The 19,060-nt window shown below is 60.6% G+C and overlaps 1 protein-coding gene across 2 annotated transcripts; it reads left to right on the top strand.

Annotated features, from left to right (window-relative positions):
* Positions 1-2,622: 2,622 nt before the first annotated feature.
* Positions 2,623-17,612, top strand: JAK3 (Janus kinase 3). Of its 2 annotated transcripts, XM_058563712.1 has the most exons (25): positions 2,640-2,717; positions 3,394-3,545; positions 4,605-4,801; positions 5,229-5,352; positions 5,682-5,793; positions 5,954-6,099; positions 6,510-6,804; positions 7,340-7,462; positions 7,568-7,725; positions 8,187-8,298; positions 8,540-8,726; positions 9,302-9,429; positions 9,612-9,743; positions 10,315-10,399; positions 11,078-11,205; positions 11,947-12,079; positions 12,155-12,306; positions 12,431-12,581; positions 13,232-13,371; positions 13,453-13,642; positions 14,048-14,172; positions 14,447-14,619; positions 14,928-15,045; positions 15,274-15,384; positions 16,296-17,612. In XM_058563712.1, the coding sequence occupies exons 3-25, from the start codon at positions 4,618-4,620 to the stop codon at positions 16,401-16,403; spliced, it is 3,315 nt and encodes a 1,104-aa protein (XP_058419695.1). In that variant the 5' UTR covers positions 2,640-2,717; positions 3,394-3,545; positions 4,605-4,617; the 3' UTR covers positions 16,404-17,612. The 2 variants fall into 2 exon arrangements, with proteins under 2 accessions (XP_058419696.1, XP_058419695.1); XM_058563713.1 differs by lacking the exon at positions 3,394-3,545 and having other exon boundaries at positions 2,623-2,717.
* Positions 17,613-19,060: the final 1,448 nt, after the last annotated feature.

The raw sequence follows: 19,060 nt of genomic DNA, 5'->3' as shown, positions 1-19,060 counted from the left end.
TGGGGGGAGGAGATCAGCCCTGTGCTAACATCTGCCAATCCTGGAAGATTGGCCCTGGGCTAACATCCATGCCCATATTCCTCCACTTTATATGGGACGCCGCCACAGCGTGGCTTGCCAAGCAGTGTGTCGGTGCACGCCTGGGATCTGAACCGGCGAACCGCGGGCTGCCACAGCGGAGCGTGCGCGCTGAACCGCTTGTGCCACCGGGCCGGCCCCGTCCCCCTGGATTATTTACACAAACAATCGTATCATCTGCAAAGAGGCAGTTTTACTTCCTCCTTTCCAATCTTTATGCCTTGTATTCATTTTTCTTGCCGTATTGCAATGGCTCTGACCTCCAGATCCATGCTGAATAAAAGTGGTCAGAACAGACAACCTTATCTTGTTCCCAATCTCAGGAGGAAACAATTCAGTCTTCCACATTAAGTATACTATTACCTGTAGATTTTTTGTTGTAGATGCTCATTATCAGTTTGAGGAAGTTCCTGTTTACACCTAGTTTGTTAAGAGTTTTTCTTTTTTTTTTTTTTATCATGAATAGCTGTCGAATATTGTCAGATCTTTCCTGTCCACTGAAATGATCATATGGTTTCACTGTACTTTAAATTTGCATTTCTCCTACTATGAGTGAGGCTGAGCATCTTTTTCTGGGTTTAAGAGCCATTCGTACTTCAATTTCTGTGATTACTGGGTTCACCTCCTGCTAAGTTATTGGCATTTTCTTATTGTTTTCTAGGAGTTGCTTATATAATGGAGATATTTTATCCATGATATGAATTCACCTTCGTTTCCAGTTTCATTTGTTTATTCTTTGACCGTATGTATGGGCTTTTTGCCAGTACACATGTGGGGACGTCTGCACCACTGAGTCTCCGGTTTCTTCTTGGCAGGTTCTGCGCTCTGCCCCGGGGCCTCCTTATGGTGCCTTTGTGTACCCCTCTCTGGGGCTGAGGGTCCACCTTTGTCCTGACCCTGTTCCTCTTCCGCTCATTCTCAAAATACCATGGTGATCATCACACTGGGGCTCTCAGGGGCCTGGAAGCTCACTGTCCTCCCTGGAGGGCAGGAGCCTCTGTCTCAGGGCCAGGGACGGGAGTGCACGTTTGCATTCCTCTCTGCTGAAGCCACCCAGGAAGGAAAGAAAAATATTATGGCCAAGCCTCCACGCAGCACTTTGTACCACAAGCCTGCTGCGGCTCCCGCCGTGCTGAGGACACAACCTGTGCCCCTTCCCCCAACCCACAAAGCCCCACTGATGCTCCCAAACGAGGCTCAGCTCGCCAGGTCCCTGCTCCCCTGCCCCTCAGGAACATTCGGACCCTATCCAGCCTCCCAGCCTCGGCCTGGGCTGCACCCCGTGCTGGAACTCCCCACACCTCCAGAGCACTATCTGGCTAATCCCACTTGTCCTGGGATTTCAGTACCAAAGTCACTTCCTCCAGGAAGCCCTCTCGGACATGGGTGTCTCTGCTAGCAGCCTGGCCCCAAATGCCACGGAAACAGTGAATGGGCAATAGTTTGTTTATCCTCATGTCCCCCACTAGACTGTCAGCTCCACCAGGCAGAGACCGGCTCTGCTCTGTCCCTTGCTGTGCCCCCAATGCCCCGCACACAGGAGGTGCCCAATAAGTGTCTGTGGGTGATTGAATTAAAGTCAACAAAATACCGAAGCCATTTTTGTGCCAGGACTTGTGATGGATTACAGGGAAGATAGAGTCCTCTAAAATCTATCCCCAGAACTCTGGGGTCCGTATCCCACTAAGGACACTGTCCCAGGTATCACCTGGACGCTGCCCCAGCCTCCTGCCTACTCCACTCATGACAGCCTCAGGGGCGTTAAAAAAACCATCAGCCAGACCTTGCCCCTCTGACCGCCCTGCGTGCCCTCCCTCTCCACCTCTTCCGCCGTGCCGGCCCCTCTCCGCTCTTCCAACTGCTCAGCTCACTCCCGTTTAGGGCCTTTGCCCTGGTGGCGCCTCCACCAGGAACGCTCCTTTCTGGCCCTGCTTCACATCCCAGCTCCACGCCCAGCCCCAGCCTGTCTGTCACTCTGGTTTTCTTCATTATCCGTAAGGGTTAATTGCCTCCCTGCCAGACCAGTGAGGCGAGCGAGAGGGCAGGCCCGGTCTGCCTGCTTTGCGCTGGGTTCCTAGCCGGGCGCGGGGCACGGGGCACGGGGCACCGGAGGGGCCATTATCCCTCCTGACAGGAGGGTCTCATGGGAGGAACACCTCGAAGGAGAACATTACCTTTGTCTCTGGCAACTTCCTCCCCTCTTTCCTGGGCAGATCCAACCCAGTTCCCTCCCCTGGGTGCAAAATTAGTTCTGCTGGATGCCCAACCCAGACATGCCACAGACAGGTAAACTGAGGCTCGAGGAATGGGGGCGTTGCCAGGACCCCACAGAGAGTGAGCCGGAGACTGCCAAGACCCCCTAGGTGACACCGGCCCTTCTCTGTGCTGTCATCGTCCCCCTCACTCTCTGAGGTCTAGGGTCTCCAGCAGCCTGTCTTAGCAGGGCCGCCGCTGCAGAGGCTTCCGGAACTTTCTTCGTCTCGCCTCCCCGCCCCCGTCCCCCACAAGGCCACGACTTTCGGTAAGCGACAGCAGTTCAGGAAGCCGAGGGGCCCACACAGGAAGGAGCCGAGTGGGACTTTCCTCCCGCTGCCACCGGGCTCTGCCCTCCCCTCCTGGGCCAGGCGCCCACCGGCCAGGTAAGAGCTGGTGGTGCCGGCTCCGGCCAGGCACGGGGCGGGGTGCGGGCCTCGGGGAAGGTCTTGGCCGGGGGCGAGGGAGGGTTCACCTTCCAGGCCTCCGAGGAAAGCCGCCAGGCAGAGTGAGCTGGGCGGGCTGGCTGTGTGGCCTCTGGCAAAGCACTCCCCTCTCTGGGCTCCTGCTTTGTGCTGCGTGAACCTAGGCCTCGGATTCCAGCTCTCAGGCGCCGAATGAGCCACTGCGCATGTGCGCCCCCCGCCCCCCCCCCCCGCGCGCCGCCCCCCTCCCCCCCCCCCCCCCCCCGCCCCCGGCTCCCGGCCCGGCGTAGGGCGACCTGAGGCGCCGGGATGCGGGGCTTCTGGTGTTAAAACACCAGCATTTGTCTGGGCCCTGAACGCCGCCTCTGACTTTCTTTTTTTAGTTTCGTTATTTAAAAAGTCATGTTTCTTTAAGATTTATTTTGAACAGAAGACACGCTATGTGATTCCGGTTGTGTAAAGTGCCAAGACGGGCAACTTCAGGTTGGCCGTTAGAAATAGGACAGTGGTCACCTCTGTGGGGAGTGACAGGGGCCCCAGGGCCGGGGAGGTTTCCATTCCTGGTCTGGGAGCTGGCGACACCGGGGTGTCCCTCGGAGAGAGTTCTCTGCCACACGCTCTCCCTCCCTTATGGCAGCAGCCACACCACCGTGCCAGGGGAGCTTCCTGTCTGGCTTAGCCGGCACGTCGCCAAGGATTGTGCCCGTTTCTGCGGATTAAACGCACTGACAACCAGCACACCACCTCGAGGAGACAGGAAGAGAGTCAGCCCATTTCACAGCTGAGAAGGTGGAGTCCTAGCCCCTGGAGCCCTGCCAGGGTTCCATGGCCAGAATATAGGGGGCTGGCATTTGAACACAGAGCCTGGGGTCTTCACCTACCCCCAACCAAGATTTATAATCTGCGTGTGTTAAAACCTCATTAATGCTGTCCCCCACCCCCTACTATTATTTTGGAACATAGTTTTTCACCCAGCATTCTTTGTATCTTTTTCATCCAGGTCAGTTTAAGTGGATCTTGTCCATCTCCCGCCTTTGGGGTTCAACCAAAACCCAACCCCTCCTTCTGCATAGCCAGGGGTCCTGAGACCCACGGTCCCCCAGGGTGAGAAAGAGCTGGACGTTGGCAGGTGTCAAATGCCTGGGAGTAAAGGGGGCAGTCTCCTCCTGGGCTCGTCCCAGGGAGGGCTTCCTGCTATGGGGGCCTAAATGGCAGGAGTAATGAAAGGGACAGAGATGGGGGGGGGCAGACACAGAGACCCCTGTCAACTGAGTTATCAGACTGGATCTGCCCCCTGGGCACACATCACAGTGGGTGCAGAGAAGCTTCCAGACCCAGCCTCAGAAGTGCTCTAGTCCCACAGACCCACAGGGAGTGACATCCACCCCTAACCCCTTAAACTGCCATGTGCACAAGCCAGTACCCTTCTGCTTCCTGGTTGGCAAATCTATACACCTGTGATTGATTGCTAATGCCTGCCTGGGGCAGGGGCTGGAAGCTGGATAGATGTGGAGGCTGCAGATTGACTGGAGATGTCTGCCCTGGGCACAGACAAGATTGTGGGGTGTGAGTTCACAGAGATTTGGGTGCAGAATATCTTCCAGTCCCCAGCATAGCCCTCACCTGGGGTTTATGGTTCCTCACCCACCGTGCATACTCAGCTTCCTCTCTCTCTGTCTCTCTCCATCTCTGCCTTTCTCTTTCTCTCTACACATCTCTGTCCCTCTCTGCCCCCTCTTTTCCTGGCTGCATCCCCACCTCACCCAGCATCAGCTCTGCCTGCCCCTCTAGAAGCTTTGTAGCCTTGACCCCCTGGCAGAACTGAGGGCTGCCTCTCTCTGTGTGCAGGCAGGCTGCTCTCATGGAGCCTCCGAGCGAGGAGACGCCTTTGATATCTCAGCGCTCCTGCAGCCTCTCGTCTTCGGAGGCTGGTGCCCTGCACGTGCTGCTGCCCCCTCGGGGCCCTGGACCCCCACAGCGCCTATCTTTCTCCTTTGGTGACCACTCAGCTGAAGAGCTGTGTGTTTGCGCTGCTAAGGCCAGTGGTGAGTAGATCCCTAGAAGGCTGGCCAGAGGGAGGGGCCCAGATTGGGAACGGGAAAATCTGCCAAGCGAAGTCAGCTTTGGAGCTGGGGATTTGAGGGATGAGTAGGAGTTCGGTAAGGGAGGAGAGTGCACATATGCCAAGACTCAGAGGTGTGATGGCATATTAGGGAAACAGCCGGTCATTCCTCAGGGTAAAGTGTACAGTGGAAAGGGATGCTCTGGGGAGACAGGCAGGGAACGCTGAGAAGTAGGCTGAGGGCATGGCTTCTCTTCTAAGGGCAATGGGGAGCCCCGGAGTGTATGTGAGCAGGGGTGGGACACAGTGTCAGAGCTGAAGGTGAGAAAGAGCCTATGGGGGTAGCCACGGCAGACCTGCAGGAGACAGATGGGGCAACCAGACAGGGAGCTGATGGGGCCTTCCCTCAGCCATCCTGCCTGTGTACCACTCCCTCTTTGCTCTGGCCACGGAGGACCTGTCCTGCTGGTTCCCCCCAAGCCACATCTTCTCCGTGGAGGACGCAGGCACCCAGGTCCTCGTCTACAGACTCCGGTAGGAAACGCGCCCCCTCCTGCCCTGCCCGGCGCCACAGGTTTGGGTTAAATGATACCAAGATGGGATGCCTTTTGCTGAGGGCTTAGGAAATGGGAGTTTAAAACAGCAGCCCTACAATCTTATCATCTCCCTGCACATCCCGGTGGGTGCCCCAGGGAAGGCGTCGTCACCACCCATTTCACAGATGAGAAACTGAGGCCAGAGACAATGGGTTGCTTGCCAAGGTCACACAGCAAGTCAAGGGCACAACCTGGACTCAGTGAGGTCTTGGCACAGTCCTCTACCCCACTGCCCCCCACTCCAGACTTCTCCCCTCCCCCCTACAGCTTTTACTTTCCCAACTGGTTTGGACTAGAGAAATGCCACCGCTTTGGGCTACGAAAGGACTTGGCCAGTGCCATCCTTGACCTGCCAGTCCTGGAGCACCTCTTTGCCCAGGTAGGGATCTGCGTGGGGCTTGGCCCAGGAGTTGGGGTCTGCAGGGCAACATCAGGGCTCACATCTGGGCGGCCTTGGCTGACCCTCCCTGTGGCAGCCCGGGCGGTGGGGGTCCACACAGTGACATCAGGGCTCATGTTGGGCTGTGACTGGCCCCCAGCACCGTGACGACCTGCTGAGTGGCCGCCTCCCGGTGGGCCTTGGCCTCAAGGAGCAGGGCGAGTGTCTCAGCCTGGCTGTGCTGGACCTGGCCCGGATGGCCCGTGAGCAGGCCCAGCGGCCCGAGGAGCTGCTGAAGACCATCAGGTGAGGGCTTCCAGGCTGTGGCGCCCAGCCCCTACCTGGAAGTGAGCCAGCACGGCTCTGCCAGGCATGGCCAGAGCCCAGGCCCCCCAGGTAGGGATTACCACCTACAAGCCTGCAGTGCGTCCCCATGACCCAGCCCCACCCTCACTGAGGTTCCAGTGCCCTGCCTCCTGCAGCTACAAGGCCTGTGTGTGTCCCTGTCCGTCCTGTGGACCCCAGTGGCCCTCTCCGCCCTGAGGCCCTTCCCCTACGTGTGCCCCTCAGTGTGTCTCCATGTCGCCTCTTGCCCCCACACTGAGGCCGCACTCCAGCGCCTCAACTAAAGCCTGGGTTTGCGTGTTCGTCCACGTGCCTGTTGGTCCCTGAAGAGACCCCTCCCCACACTGAGGGCCCGCTCCCCCCACTCGCAGCTACAAGGTCTGCCTGCCCCCCCGCCTGCGCGACCTGATCCAGGGCCTGAGCTTCGTGACGCGGAGGCGTATCCGGAGGACGGTGCGCCGGGCCCTGCTCCGCGTGGCCGCCTGCCAGGCTGACAGGCACTCGCTCATGGCCAAGTACATCATGGACCTGGAGCGGCTGGACCCGGCCAGGGCCGCCGAGACCTTCCTCGTGGGCCTCCCCGGGGCTGCCAGTGGTCAGGATGCTCCCGGGCTGCTCCGCGTGGCTGGTGACAGCGGCATAGCCTGGAGTCCAGGAGGACTCGAGGTGCGGGCGGCTGATGGGCGGGGCCAAGGAGGGAGGGGCTCGAGTGTGGTCGTGGCTGTGGGGCGGGGCCGGGGGCCGGGGAGGCGGGGCCTGAGGCAGGGGCGGGGCCAAGGAGGGAGGGGCAGGAGAGTGGGCGGGCCTGTGGGGGCGGGGGCCGAAGGAGCGGAGACGCTGTGCTAGGGCTCCGGGAGGGGCCGGCTGGGTGAGGGGTGGGGCTGAGCGAGGGGAGGGACTTAAGGGGAGGGGACAGGTAGGGAGGGCGGGGCTAACTGAAGGTCGAGGGAGGAGGCAGGAGTGGGAGGGAGTAATTTGGGGATGGTCAGGGGACGGGTTGAGACCGGTGGGATTGTAAGGAGGGGCGCGGCTTGGCAAGGGCTATGCGGGAAACGGATGGGGCTGGGCGAGGCTGAGAGGGGCGGGGCTCATGGTTGTGTGTTGGTGGGGTGTAGGCTTCCAAGAAGGATTGGGGGCTCAGAGGGGGCGGGGGCTCAGAGGGGGCGGGACCCCCAGCCTCAGCCCTCGACCTCCTCCTCAGGTCCTCCAGCCCTTCTGCGACTTTCCAGAAATTGTGGACATCAGCGTCAAGCAGGCCCCACGCGTTGGCCCGGCCGGGGAGCACCGTCTGGTCACCGTCACCAGGACAGACAACCAGATCCTGGTGGGTGCTGGACCCCTCCCCTCCCGCCTGACCCCGAGGGCAGGGACAAGGGACACGGGCCTAGCACCCTCGGGCCGCAGCGGGGGCTGACGCGGGTCCCCGCAGGAGGCCGAGTTCCCGGGGCTGCCCGCCGCCCTGTCCTTCGTGGCGCTCGTGGACGGCTACTTCCGGCTGACCGCCGACTCCCGGCACTTCTTCTGCAAGGAGGTGGCGCCGCCGCGGCTGCTAGAGGAGGTGGCCGAGCAGTGTCACGGCCCCATTACGTAAGGACCTGCCCCATGCCCACCCTCTGCGGCCAGACCCAGCGGTCGGAATCCCGGTCACTCTTCTTGTGGCGCCTCCGTGTCCTCGCCTCCGTGGACAAGGGGTCAAGTGCTTGACCAGTGCCTGGTGCAGAGCCGGCGCTCAGTGAGCCCTCCTGCTGTCCAGGGCGGTGCTTCTCTCTCTCCCACCTCTCGGGCCCCAGGGCCATTTCCTGGAGTGGATGGAGGGTTACTGGCCTCACCTGCAGCCTCTAGTTTCGACACCCCCCCCCCCCACACACACCCAAGGCAGAAGCCCCAACTTTTGGCTCATTTCATAAATGGAGAGGAGGGAGGGAACGGTGTCTGGGAGGGTTCCGGGCTTCAGAGAGACCGGGATTAGACTCAGGCCCAGCCTGGTTGCTCTGCCTCCATCTCTGTCTCTCCCTGTCTCTGACTCCTTCTGCTCACCTTCCCTGCAGCCTGGATTTTGCAATTAACAAGCTCAAGACTGGAGGCTCACTTCCTGGCTCCTACGTTCTCCGCCGCAGCCCCCAGGATTTTGACAGCTTCCTCCTCACTGTCTGTGTCCAGGTCGGTCCACCACTACAGGTCAGGAGGGCGTGGAGGGCTTCCTGGAGGAGGTGATGTTTGAGCTGAGACCTGAAAGATGTCAGCATTTGCTTCATGAAGAAGGGGAGGGAAAAGGCATTCCCGGTGGAGGGAACAGCATGTGCAAAGCTTGGAGATCGGAAGGAGCCTGTGGTGCTTGAGGAAGAGGGAGTGAGGTAGAGGGTGCTGCCCACTCCCACTCAGGGACCACTCCTCCTTGCAGACCCCCCTGGGCCCCGATTACAAGGGCTGCCTCATCCGCAGTGACCCCACAGGAACCTTCTCCCTGGCTGGCCTTGGCCGTCCCCACAGCAGTCTTCGAGAACTCCTGGCAGCCTGCTGGGATGGGGGGCTGCATGTGGATGGGGTTGCACTGAACCTCACCTCCTGCTGCACCCCTAGACCCAAAGGTGAGCCACCCTCTCCCTTAACCTGAGTGATCAATCTGGGGCCCTGCCTTTCTGTGTCTCTGTGTCTGTCACAGCTCTTGTGTAGCAAGTGGCGGACACTGCAGATCAAGGTGGTTTAGGGAAGAAAAGGTCATTTATTGGCTCATCAAATAGAATCTGCCTTCTGGCATGGCTAGAGCCAGGCACAGCTGGATCCAAGTGATGTCACTAGTAGTTAGTCTCTCCATCTCTTGCCTCTTCCTCTGGGTGAATTTCACTCTCAGACAAACCCCTCGGACGGGACAACTTGGAGGTTGAGTTCTCCGGAGTCTCCAGAATCCCTAGCAGGACTGACACCAGGTTGCCCACAGCATCGTCCACTCCTTGGTGCCCCCTGCAGGGTTCCTGCCCTCTCTGTCTCACTCCCCCTTACCCCCACCAGGGCTGCCTGGAGTCTTCTGCCAAATACTCCATGAGCCCCGGAGTCCTCATCTCAGGGTTGGCTTCTGGGGGAGACCTAGGCCAGCGAGTGAGCAAACCTTTGAGAACCTGTCACCTCTGACCTCTGGCCTTCTCCCTCCACTCCCTCTCCGTAGAAAAGTCCAACCTGATTGTGGTCCGGAGAGGGTGCAGCCCTCCCGCGTCGTCCGCGGCTCAGCCGCCGGCCAGCTGCCAGCTGAGCCAGATGACGTTCCACAAGATCCCCGCCGACAGCCTGCAGTGGGTGAGGAGCCTGGGAAGCGGGGGGCGCCTCAGTTGGGGTCCAGAGACCCGGTCCACATCCACCTCTGCTATGGATGTGACCTCAGGCATGTGACGTGTTCTTCTGTTTCCCCTTCTGTAAGACGAGGCCGGGATCCACGGGAGCCCCCTCACTGGCCTCTCCTGTTGCCCCCTCACCTGCAGCACGAGAACCTGGGTCACGGGTCCTTCACCAAGATTTACCGGGGCCGTCGCCATGAGGCCGTGGACGGGGAGGCCCGGGAGACGGAGGTGCTGCTCAAAGTGATGGACGCCAAGCACAGGAACTGCATGGAGGTGACCGGCCCGCCTCGCGCCCCGCTGCTGGGGAGGGGTCGTAGGGTCACAGAAATTTACAAACACACAAGGTCTTAAAACGACAGAAATGCAGCCACAGCATCTCCAAACCATGAAATTAGGAAGGGTCAGGGAATTTAGATGCAAACAGAAGGAGCACCCCAGACAGAAGGAACAGACAGTGCAAAGGTCTTGAGGCAGGGCTGAGGCTGGCGTGTTTAAGGAACAGCGAGGAGGCCAGTGGGCCAGAGAGGAGGGAGCAAAGGAGAAGAGGGGAGTGATGTGGATGGAGGCATCAGCAGGGGCCGGGCCACACAGGGAAGTCTTGACCCCTCTCAAACCCCAAATCTCCCACTCAGTGTGAGAGACTCAAGGTAGACTCCAGTGGGGACTTCCAGCCCCATCAGAAAATCATGATACGGAGGGCTGCGTGCACTAGTGGTGAACTCCAGGGCCAGAGGGGGTTGTGGTCTCCTCCTCAGGAAGGCTTGTGAGCAGCAGGCCAGGGCCCTTGGTCTCACCCTGGAGTGGGAGGAGCCCACACATCTCCCCACCCTTCTCCCCTCCACAGTCATTCCTGGAAGCGGCGAGCTTGATGAGCCAAGTGTCGTACCAGCACCTCGTGTTGCTGCATGGCGTGTGCATGGCTGGAGACAGTGAGAGTCGCCCCCGCCCTGCCCCCGCGCCTCTCCGCAGCAGCGGTAGCAATTCTTATCTGGAGCCGCCCTGGCTGGGCCCGTGTCCACCGGGCTCCAGCACCCTGCACCCACGCCCCTCAGTCGCCACTCCTCGGGCAGCAGCTCCAGGCTCCCCCTGACACCCAGCCCTCCAGAATTGTCCCAAGTCAGACAGACATAGGTTCCAGTCTCACGTTGCTGCATCCCCCTGCACCGGGGCAAGGGCCGCATTACTCGCCAAGCCTCGGTCCCATCAGTTCAGCTCAGGAGCCCGGCGTCGACCACGCAGGCCGGGCAGGGTGATAAGTGACCGTGTGTGAGGGGGCAGCACAGGGCACCGGCGGTGGTCAGAGGCCGCTAACCCGGCGTGGAGGTCGGGCAATGATTCTGGGGAGGCAGGGACAAGTAGGAATTAGGGAAGAGAAGGAAGGGGGAGGTTCTAGCAGAAGACACAGAACATGCAAAGGGCGGGAAGTGGGATATGGAGAGGGCTTGGCGCCTCCCAAGCATTTCGGGCAAATAGTTCTGAGATGAGAAGTGGGGGCAGGAGAGGTGGGTAGGAGGGTTCCAGGGACCCTGAGGGTGGGGTGAGGGTGGAGCCTGATGAACACAAGTGCAGTCTTGCCTCCTGCCCCTGCCCCTGCCTGCTGCCACCAGGCATCATGGTGCAGGAATTTGTCCACCTGGGAGCGCTGGACACATATCTGCGCAAGTGTGGCCACCTGGTGCCCGCCAGCTGGAAGCTGCAGGTGATCAAACAGCTGGCCTATGCCCTCAACTATCTGGTGAGTCTCCTCTGCCTGCTCCACCCCCATTCACAGAGTGGAGGGGGAAATGGCTGCGGGCTCTGTAGTTTGGATAGGAGTTTGGCAAGGGTGCAAGGGGAGGGCATTTTAGACTGAGGCAACAGCATATGTACAGGCTCAGAGGGGTAAGAGCAGAAGAAGGGAACAGCTGGTCATCCATGGATATCAGGGGGAGTTGTGAGCAATGAGGCCGGGCAGCGGGGAAGGCTTCCCAGAAGAGGAACATTGGAGCTGGGGCCTTAATGGTTGAGTAGGAGTTCATCAAGAGGAGAAAGAAAGGAGGGCATGTCAGGCTGAGGGAAGAGCCTGGGCCAGGGTCTGCAGCTTCAAAGGTGTGTTGTGTGTCCTGGGGCACATCAGGTCGTTCAGTTGGCAGGAAACCAGGGTGAGGATGTGGAAGAGAGAAGCTCGTGGGAAGAGTGAGCAAGGGCTGGATCTCAAAGGGCCTTGAATGCCAGGTCGAGGAGCTTTGACTTTATCCTGAAGGCAATGGGGAGGCACAGCGTCAGAGAGCAGTGTTTGAGAAGGGGAGGGACATGGTCAGGTTAGCATAGGGGGTGGACTAGAGGAGGCAAGACAGGCTGCTGGTAGTCTAGGGAAGGTGCTGGAGCATGGTCTGAGCAGTACCAGGGGGACTTTGAAGGATGTGTAGGAGTTCACCAGCAAGAACATTCATTCATCAAACCTTCCCTGGCATTTCCCTATGCCTGGCTTACTCAGGAGGACAAAGGCCTTCCCCATGGCAATGTCTCAGCCCGGAAGGTGCTTCTGGCTCGGGAGGGGGCTGATGGGAGCCCGCCCTTCATCAAGCTGAGCGACCCTGGGGTCAGCCCTGCTGTGCTGAGCCTGGAGAGTAAGTGCTGAGGGGTGGAGGAGGGAGGGGCCTGGCGGGGCAAGGAAGCCGATCCCTGACCCCATACCCCCACAGTGCTCACTGACAGGATCCCTTGGGTGGCCCCGGAGTGTCTCCAGGAGGCGCGGACACTTGGCTTGGAAGCTGACAAGTGGGGCTTCGGTGCCACAGTCTGGGAGGTGCTCAGTGGTGTCCCAGTGCCCATCAGCAGGCTGGACCCCGGCAAGGTCAGGGTGCCAGCATTGCCTCTAGAGCCCCCGTCTGACAGAGGGGCGGACTGAAGTCCAGCTTGGGGAGGATGGGCGGGTCTGGGGGCCTTCTGAGGGTGCCGGCCCCTCCTCCTGCCCTCAGAAGCTGCAGTTTTACGCCGAGCGGCAGCAGCTGCCTGCCCCCAAGTGGACGGAGCTGGCCCTGCTGATCCAACATTGCATGGCCTACGAGCCTGGCTGCAGGCCCTCCTTCCGCGGCGTCATCCGTGACCTGAACAGCCTCATCAGCTCAGGTGCCCGGGGGCCAGCAGGGGGCAGGGTGGGCCCGTCATGCGGGGCCCAGGGGCAGAAGAGCGAGCACACACGCAGCCTGCCCTGTGCGCCTGGTGAGGTCGGGGGTGGATACGGCGACCATCAGCAGGGGCTTTGACAGCTGCTGTGAGAAACAGGCCCTCAGCTCAAGGTAACCTGAGCCGATGCATGTTTACTTCCCAGTCGGTGAGGATGTCCAGGGCAACGGGCACCTCTCCCTTTGTGGCTCCTCCCACCCCATGGCCTCAGGTTCCTGCTGGATCCTCTGCAGACAGGAGAGAGAGTAGGGGGCCCATGCTAGGTTTCCATGGGCCAGGCCTGAAGGGCACCCAGCAGGTCCTCCCCATCAGCCTGAGCTCAGTCACGTGACCACATCTCACAGCAGTGGAGTCTGGGAAATGCCCTTCCGTCTCCATAGCCATGTGTAGTTGCACAGGGTGTGCACTGCATAAGGGGGCTGCCTTCGCCCTAGGGGCACCATTTTCCAGCCCCCACAAAGTACCCTTTGGCTTGCAGTGGCCCTGCAATGCACAGAGAGGGTAAGCATGTGGATCGAGGTCACACAGCAAGTCAGCCTAGAAGCAGGGCCCAGAGCCCAATGTGCTGCCCACTCACTGCCTGTGCCCCCCAGATTACGAACTCCTCTCGGACCCCACTCCTGGTGCCCTGGCTCCCCGTGACGGGCTGTGGAATGGTGCCCAGCTCTACGCCTGCCAGGACCCCACCATCTTTGAGGAGAGACACCTCAAGTACATCTCGCAGCTGGGCAAGGTGAGGTGGGCTGGGCTGGGCTGTGCTGGGCTGGGCGGAGCAGCACCCATGCACGTGGACACCAGCCCCACCGTCCCCCAGGGCAACTTTGGCAGCGTGGAACTGTGCCGCTATGACCCGCTGGGCGACAACACAGGCGCCCTGGTGGCCGTGAAGCAGCTGCAGCACAGCGGGCCAGACCAGCAGAGGGACTTCCAGCGGGAGATCCAGATCCTCAAAGCCCTCCACAGCGACTTCATCGTCAAGTACCGCGGCGTGAGCTATGGCCCAGGTGAGCCACCCCCCAAGAGGGCGCCTCACACGCCTGGCCTCATCCTGCTGCAGTGCCATTTGAGGGGGGCTGGGAACACCAGCAGGGTGGCTACGGGTGCTCTGGTCTATCCAGATTCAGACGAGCCATGGGTTCAAATTCCAGCTCTATCCCTTAGCAGCTGGGTGACCTTGGGCAGGCAATTTAACCTCTCTGAGCGTCCATTTCCCCACCTGAAAAATGAGTCATTAGGAGGTCAAGAGACATTAACGATAAGTGGCACTGTTACCGTTCCCATTTCATAGACAGCAATACCGAGGTCGAGCGGGAGCCAAGGTCCCACTCTGAACGGAGAGGAAGAATGGGGAGGCGGAGGAGACAGAGTGGGGCCCCGTGGTGACGCTCCCCTCCTCCCCTGCCCCCCAGGCCGCCAGAGCCTGCGGCTGGTCATGGAGTACCTGCCCAGCGGCTGCCTGCGCGACTTCCTGCAGCGGCACCGCGCGCGCCTCGACGCCGGCCGCCTGCTCCTCTACGCCTCGCAGATCTGCAAGGTGCGAGGCGGCCGTGAGGGCAGGGCGCCCCGAGACCTGCGGGGCCGAGCTGGTCTGCATGGAGCCGCGGGGAAGGCTGGGGGTTGAGGTCTGGGGTCCGGGTTGGGTTGCAGGTGGGGCTGAGTTAGGGCTAAGGTCAGGACTGGGGTGCAGGATGGGTCAGGGCTAGGGTAGGCTTAGGCTTCTGGTCTGGGTTGGGTTGGGGGTAGATTCCAGGTCAGGCTTGGGCCCCTGCCGGGTCATCCTGGGGTCCGTACCCCGCGCCCGCCCGCAGGGCATGGAGTACCTGGGCTCCCGCCGCTGCGTGCACCGCGACCTGGCAGCTCGGAACATCCTGGTAGAGAGCGAGACGCACGTCAAGATCGCCGACTTCGGCCTCGCCAAGCTGCTGCCGCTGGACAAAGACTACTACGTGGTCCGCGAGCCGGGCCAGAGCCCCATCTTCTGGTGGGGACCCCGCCCCGGCCCCGCCCTTCCCCCCACTGCCCTGGCCCCGCCCCGCCTCCCGGTGCACTGGCCCCGCCCTCCGCACAGCCCGGTGCCTCTCAGGCCCCGCCCCTCAACACTGGTCCCGCCCCCGCAGCCTCGGCTCCGCCCCGACCCGCCGCAGTGTTGGAGAATCCCTTCACCCACAGCCGGGGAAGCAGACCCGGGAGCTGGGCCTGACCCTCTCGCAGTCCCCTTACGCTGACAGCTCCCCCAGCCCGAGGCTGCCCGCTTTCCCTGCATCCCAAGACCTCCCTGCCCCGCTCCAGGTACGCCCCGGAGTCCCTCTCCGACAACATCTTCTCGCGCCAGTCGGACGTCTGGAGCTTCGGGGTGGTCCTGTACGAGCTCTTCACCTACGGCGACAAGAGCTGCAGCCCCTCTGCCGTGAGTCGGCACCCCTGGATCCCCAGCACCCTCCCCACCAACTCCCCGCCCTGTCTGTGCCCGCGGCCCTCTTTTGCTCAGTCACCTGGTCCCAGCATCATAGGCCCTGAACAGGGGAGGATTTCCCTTCGCTATGGCTGACCCTCCCCCACGGGCGGCCCCTCCCCAACACGGGCGCCCCCCCCCACGGGCGGCCCCCCCCCTCACGGCGCTCCCTCTCGGCCCCAGGAGTTCCTGCGGATGATGGGATGTGAGCGAGACGTCCCGGCCCTCTGCCGCCTCCTGGAGCTGCTGGCCGAGGGCCAGAGGCTGCCCGCGCCTCCTGCCTGCCCTGCCGAGGTGAGTGCTGCACAGTCGGCCTCAGTCTCCCACTCTGTAGCTTCGCCTGGGGTCTCCGGCAGGCCAGCTGGCCCCTCTGGGTCTTTTGATGGAGAGCAGAGCACTGGCTGGGGCCTGAGGCCAGAGGGGTTGTGGCCTCTACTTTGTGCTCTTTCATTGTATGGCAAGTTACACACACTTTCAGAGCCTCCGTTTACCTATCTTTAAAAATGGGAATAACAGTGCCTTACAGGGTAGGGGAGGATCAGAAGAGTTAACGCCTCTCCAGTGCTCATCTCAGAGCCCTGCACACAGTCAGCACCCAGTAAATGGTGGTGACTCTTCTGGTTTATCATCACAGCTTTGTGGAAGTGTCTAACGTGAGGTTGGTCATTCATAAACTAGTTCGCTCGGGCCACAAACATTTATTGAGCACCAGCTGTGTGCTGGGCTCTGAGGGGACAAAACAGACACTACCCTGCCCTCCTCATAATCAACAGAAGCTAACAAGGACATTCTGGTGGTGATCAGTGTCTGGAAAGATGAAGAGAGGAAAACGATGGGGGTGGGTTAGAGAGGGCCTCTCAGAGGGGTTGATGACTGAAGGAGGAGGAGCCCACCACTGAGGAAAGCTGGGAGAGGGCATTTTCAGTGGAGGACACAGCAGGTGCAAAGGCCCTGAGGTGGGAATGAGCTTGGGGCACTTTAATGAGATGGGAGCAGATGTGGCTGCCTGGAACAGGCAGGAGGTGATGGAGGGAGATGATGGAGGGAGGGAGGCAGAGGAGGGGATGAGGTTTTGTTCTAAGAGAGCCACGGGAGGCTTTGGAGCAGGGGAGGGATGGAGTCTAATTTATATCTGAAAGCTGAACAGGTGTCATGTGCTTCCCACTGCTGACATGCGACCCTGTTGTCTCCTCCCTCGCCCTCAGGTTCATGAGCTCATGAAGCTGTGCTGGGCCCCAAGCCCGCAAGACCGGCCACCATTCAGCGCCCTGGGCCCCCAGCTGGATGCGCTGTGGAGTGGGAGCCGGGGGTAGTGTCCAGAGCCCTGAGACCGCGCTTCCCTGCTTGTCCGGAGGACACCCCCTCACTGTCATTTTATATCTCCTGCACACAGATCTCTGGGTTCTGGCTTCCAGGGACTGGCTGTGTGACCTTGGGCAGGGACCCACCCCTCTCTGGGCCTCCTGCTTCACGGAGACCCCCATGGGGCAAAGGACATTGCGTTTGGGGGGCACCCCTGGCTTGCGGAGCAACAGCAGCCTCGTGGCCTTTGGAGCTTGTAAAGAGTCAAGACAGATGCACGGGTGGGGCCTGCCGAGCCCCGCCCCCATCCCAGGAGGGAGTTTAAGCCCCTCCCATCCTCGCCTCCTCCTGGGGCCTGGCCCTGAGCGTCCTGTCTCATTTCCAGTGGGGATGCTATGTAGCTTTAAATATCTGATCTCAGGCTTCCGTGCCCCCTGCCTTTCGCTGGAGCAAGCTGAGGACGAGAGCAGCTGCCCTCGCTGGAAATTCGCTTTTGGGGGAGACTGTGACTGGGGACCGTGTAAGCGGCCAGGAGAGGCCGGGGTCCCAGTCCTAACTGTACCTGAGTGTCCTGGGACTTCAGTTTCCCCGCCTGTACACCGGGGCCCTTTCTGTCCTGACCAGAGAGTCATGCAGTTGATGACACTAGAGCCTAACAGGAGCTTTTCAGCAGTTGAGGGAAGGAAAGGTATTCTTGGCAGAGGGAACAGCATGGCAAGAGTGAGGAGGCTCAGAGTACAGAGGTCAAAAGCCCAGATGTTGGAGCCCATGGGTCTGCCACTTATTTGCTGTGTGACAGTGGGCAAGTTGCTTCCCCTTTTGGGTCTCAGTTCCATCCCGTGTACAATGGGCAGAGCAACAGTGCCGTGCAGAGTCAACTTTTGGAGGCTTGTGAGAAGGTATCTTGTGCAGGCTAAGCCCCTTCACTCCTCGTCTGCCTGCAAGGCTTTTCTGCCACTTTTGCTTTCCTGGAAAACTCTTATTTATCTCTTAAAACCCCAGCTTTCATCTCCCTGCAGCCCACCCTGGCGTGCTCCCACCTCTCCCCACCACCCCTGTGCTTCCCTCTGACGCTAGGGCTGGGGTGGTGTCTGTCTGACCTGGAGGCTCCTTGGGGGCTGGGCTCGGGTAGGCACAGAGGGCACTTGGAGTGTTTGATGAATGAATAAAGGAGTTCAGGGGAAAGAAAGGTTTGTGTTGGACTTGGATGTTGGGGAGCCTTTGGGGGATGTGAGCTGGGGAGGGGTGCAGTTAGGGCTGGAGGATAGAGACCACTGGGGGCCACAATGGGGGCCTGAGGGCAGGCCGGGGGAGGAGGGACAGCAGGGCGGGCGCTGGCCTGGGCCCTGGAGGACAGAGCCTTTCCCCCGAGCCCCAGCTGCTGGCCTTGGCTCTGTCCTGGGGAGCTGATTATGGGCTCTGGGTGGGTGGAGGGAACAGGCTGCTCTGGGGGGGTCAGAGGGCAAGGCTGGGCTGGGAGGGCTAGGCTGTGGGGAGGGGTCCAACATTGGGGGTGCCGCACAAGTCCCCCATGTGCACCTCAGGACTGGTGGAGAGAGACAGAGGTAGAGAGAGACGCAGGGAGAGAGAGACAGATCTCTGTGCCTGACTTCTTAGGAAAAGCCGCCTGCCTTGTGGCGAAGGGAGGGGGCGGCACTGGGCTCAGCAAGATGGGGCTTCAGCTCAGGCTGTCCCCCGCCGTGGGTCGAGTGTCTTCTCTCTCTGCCTTAGCTCCCCTGCTTGGTGAGACAGGGTCATGAGGCCTCCTGGGCGCTGGGCTGGCACCAAGTAGACACTGAGCGCTCGCAGCCAGCTTTGCTCTTGGTCCTCTAGCCATGGCCCAGCCCACGGAGACGCTGCGGGGGAGAGGCGGGGGAGAGGCAGAGGCGGCCAGCACCGCCAGCCCCAGCGCCCAGCAGCCTGCGACCTTGGGCAGGCGTGGGGAGCCCTCTCTGAGCCTCAGTCTCCTTCTTTGTACAGTAATAAGGAAAACAAGATTCAGAATGTCTCTGGTCTCAGTTGCTGGATGCCCAGTCCGCCCCATGGAATGATTCTTTCTCAGTTTATCTATTTCACCTCTTTAAAATGGTTTTAAAAAAATAGACTCAACCAGTGCTCCCCCTGGGGGAGGTACATCCAAGGCCCTGGCCCAGGGACACAGACTCTTGCTGTTCTGTGCCGGTCTCAGCCAATCAGTAACCAGTGCTGTGGTTGGACCGGCCCTTGTGGTTCTTATGACGGTAAGACGCCCTTCAGCCATAACCATCAGAAAACTTTGAAAAAATAAAGGTTTATTACTCACAGGAGCTGGGAATTACACCGCACACCTGGGGCCACACAGCACACCTGGGAATTACACGGCACGCCTGGGGCCACACGGCACGCCTGGGAATTACACGGCACGCCTGGGAATTACACGGCACGCCTGGGGCCACACGGCACGCCTGGGAATTACACGGCACGCCTGGGGCCACACGGCACGCCTGGGAATTACACGGCACGCCTGGGAATTACACGGCACGCCTGGGGCCACACGGCACGCCTGGGAATTACACGGCACGCCTGGGAATTACACGGCACGCCTGGGGCCACACGGCACGCCTGGGAATTACACGGCACGCCTGGGAATTACACGGCACGCCTGGGGCCACACGGCACGCCTGGGAAT

Source organism: Diceros bicornis, chromosome 20, assembly GCF_020826845.1.
Source record: "Diceros bicornis minor isolate mBicDic1 chromosome 20, mDicBic1.mat.cur, whole genome shotgun sequence".
NCBI classification, from domain to species: domain Eukaryota; kingdom Metazoa; phylum Chordata; class Mammalia; order Perissodactyla; family Rhinocerotidae; genus Diceros; species Diceros bicornis.
The sequence above is the reverse complement of the archived record's forward strand: the minus strand, read 5'-3'. Positions and strand labels throughout refer to the sequence as shown.

Excerpts from the sequence above, each read along its gene's own strand:
- JAK3 (XM_058563713.1), top strand. The coding sequence starts at position 4,618 with ATGGAGCCTCCGAGCGAGGAGACGCCTTTGATATCTCAGCGCTCCTGC. Across the intron at positions 7,726-8,186 it reads CAGTGTCACGGCCCCATTAC|CCTGGATTTTGCAATTAACA; the intron begins GTAAGGACCTGC and ends CCTTCCCTGCAG. Across the intron at positions 13,643-14,047 it reads CGGCGTGAGCTATGGCCCAG|GCCGCCAGAGCCTGCGGCTG; the intron begins GTGAGCCACCCC and ends CCTGCCCCCCAG.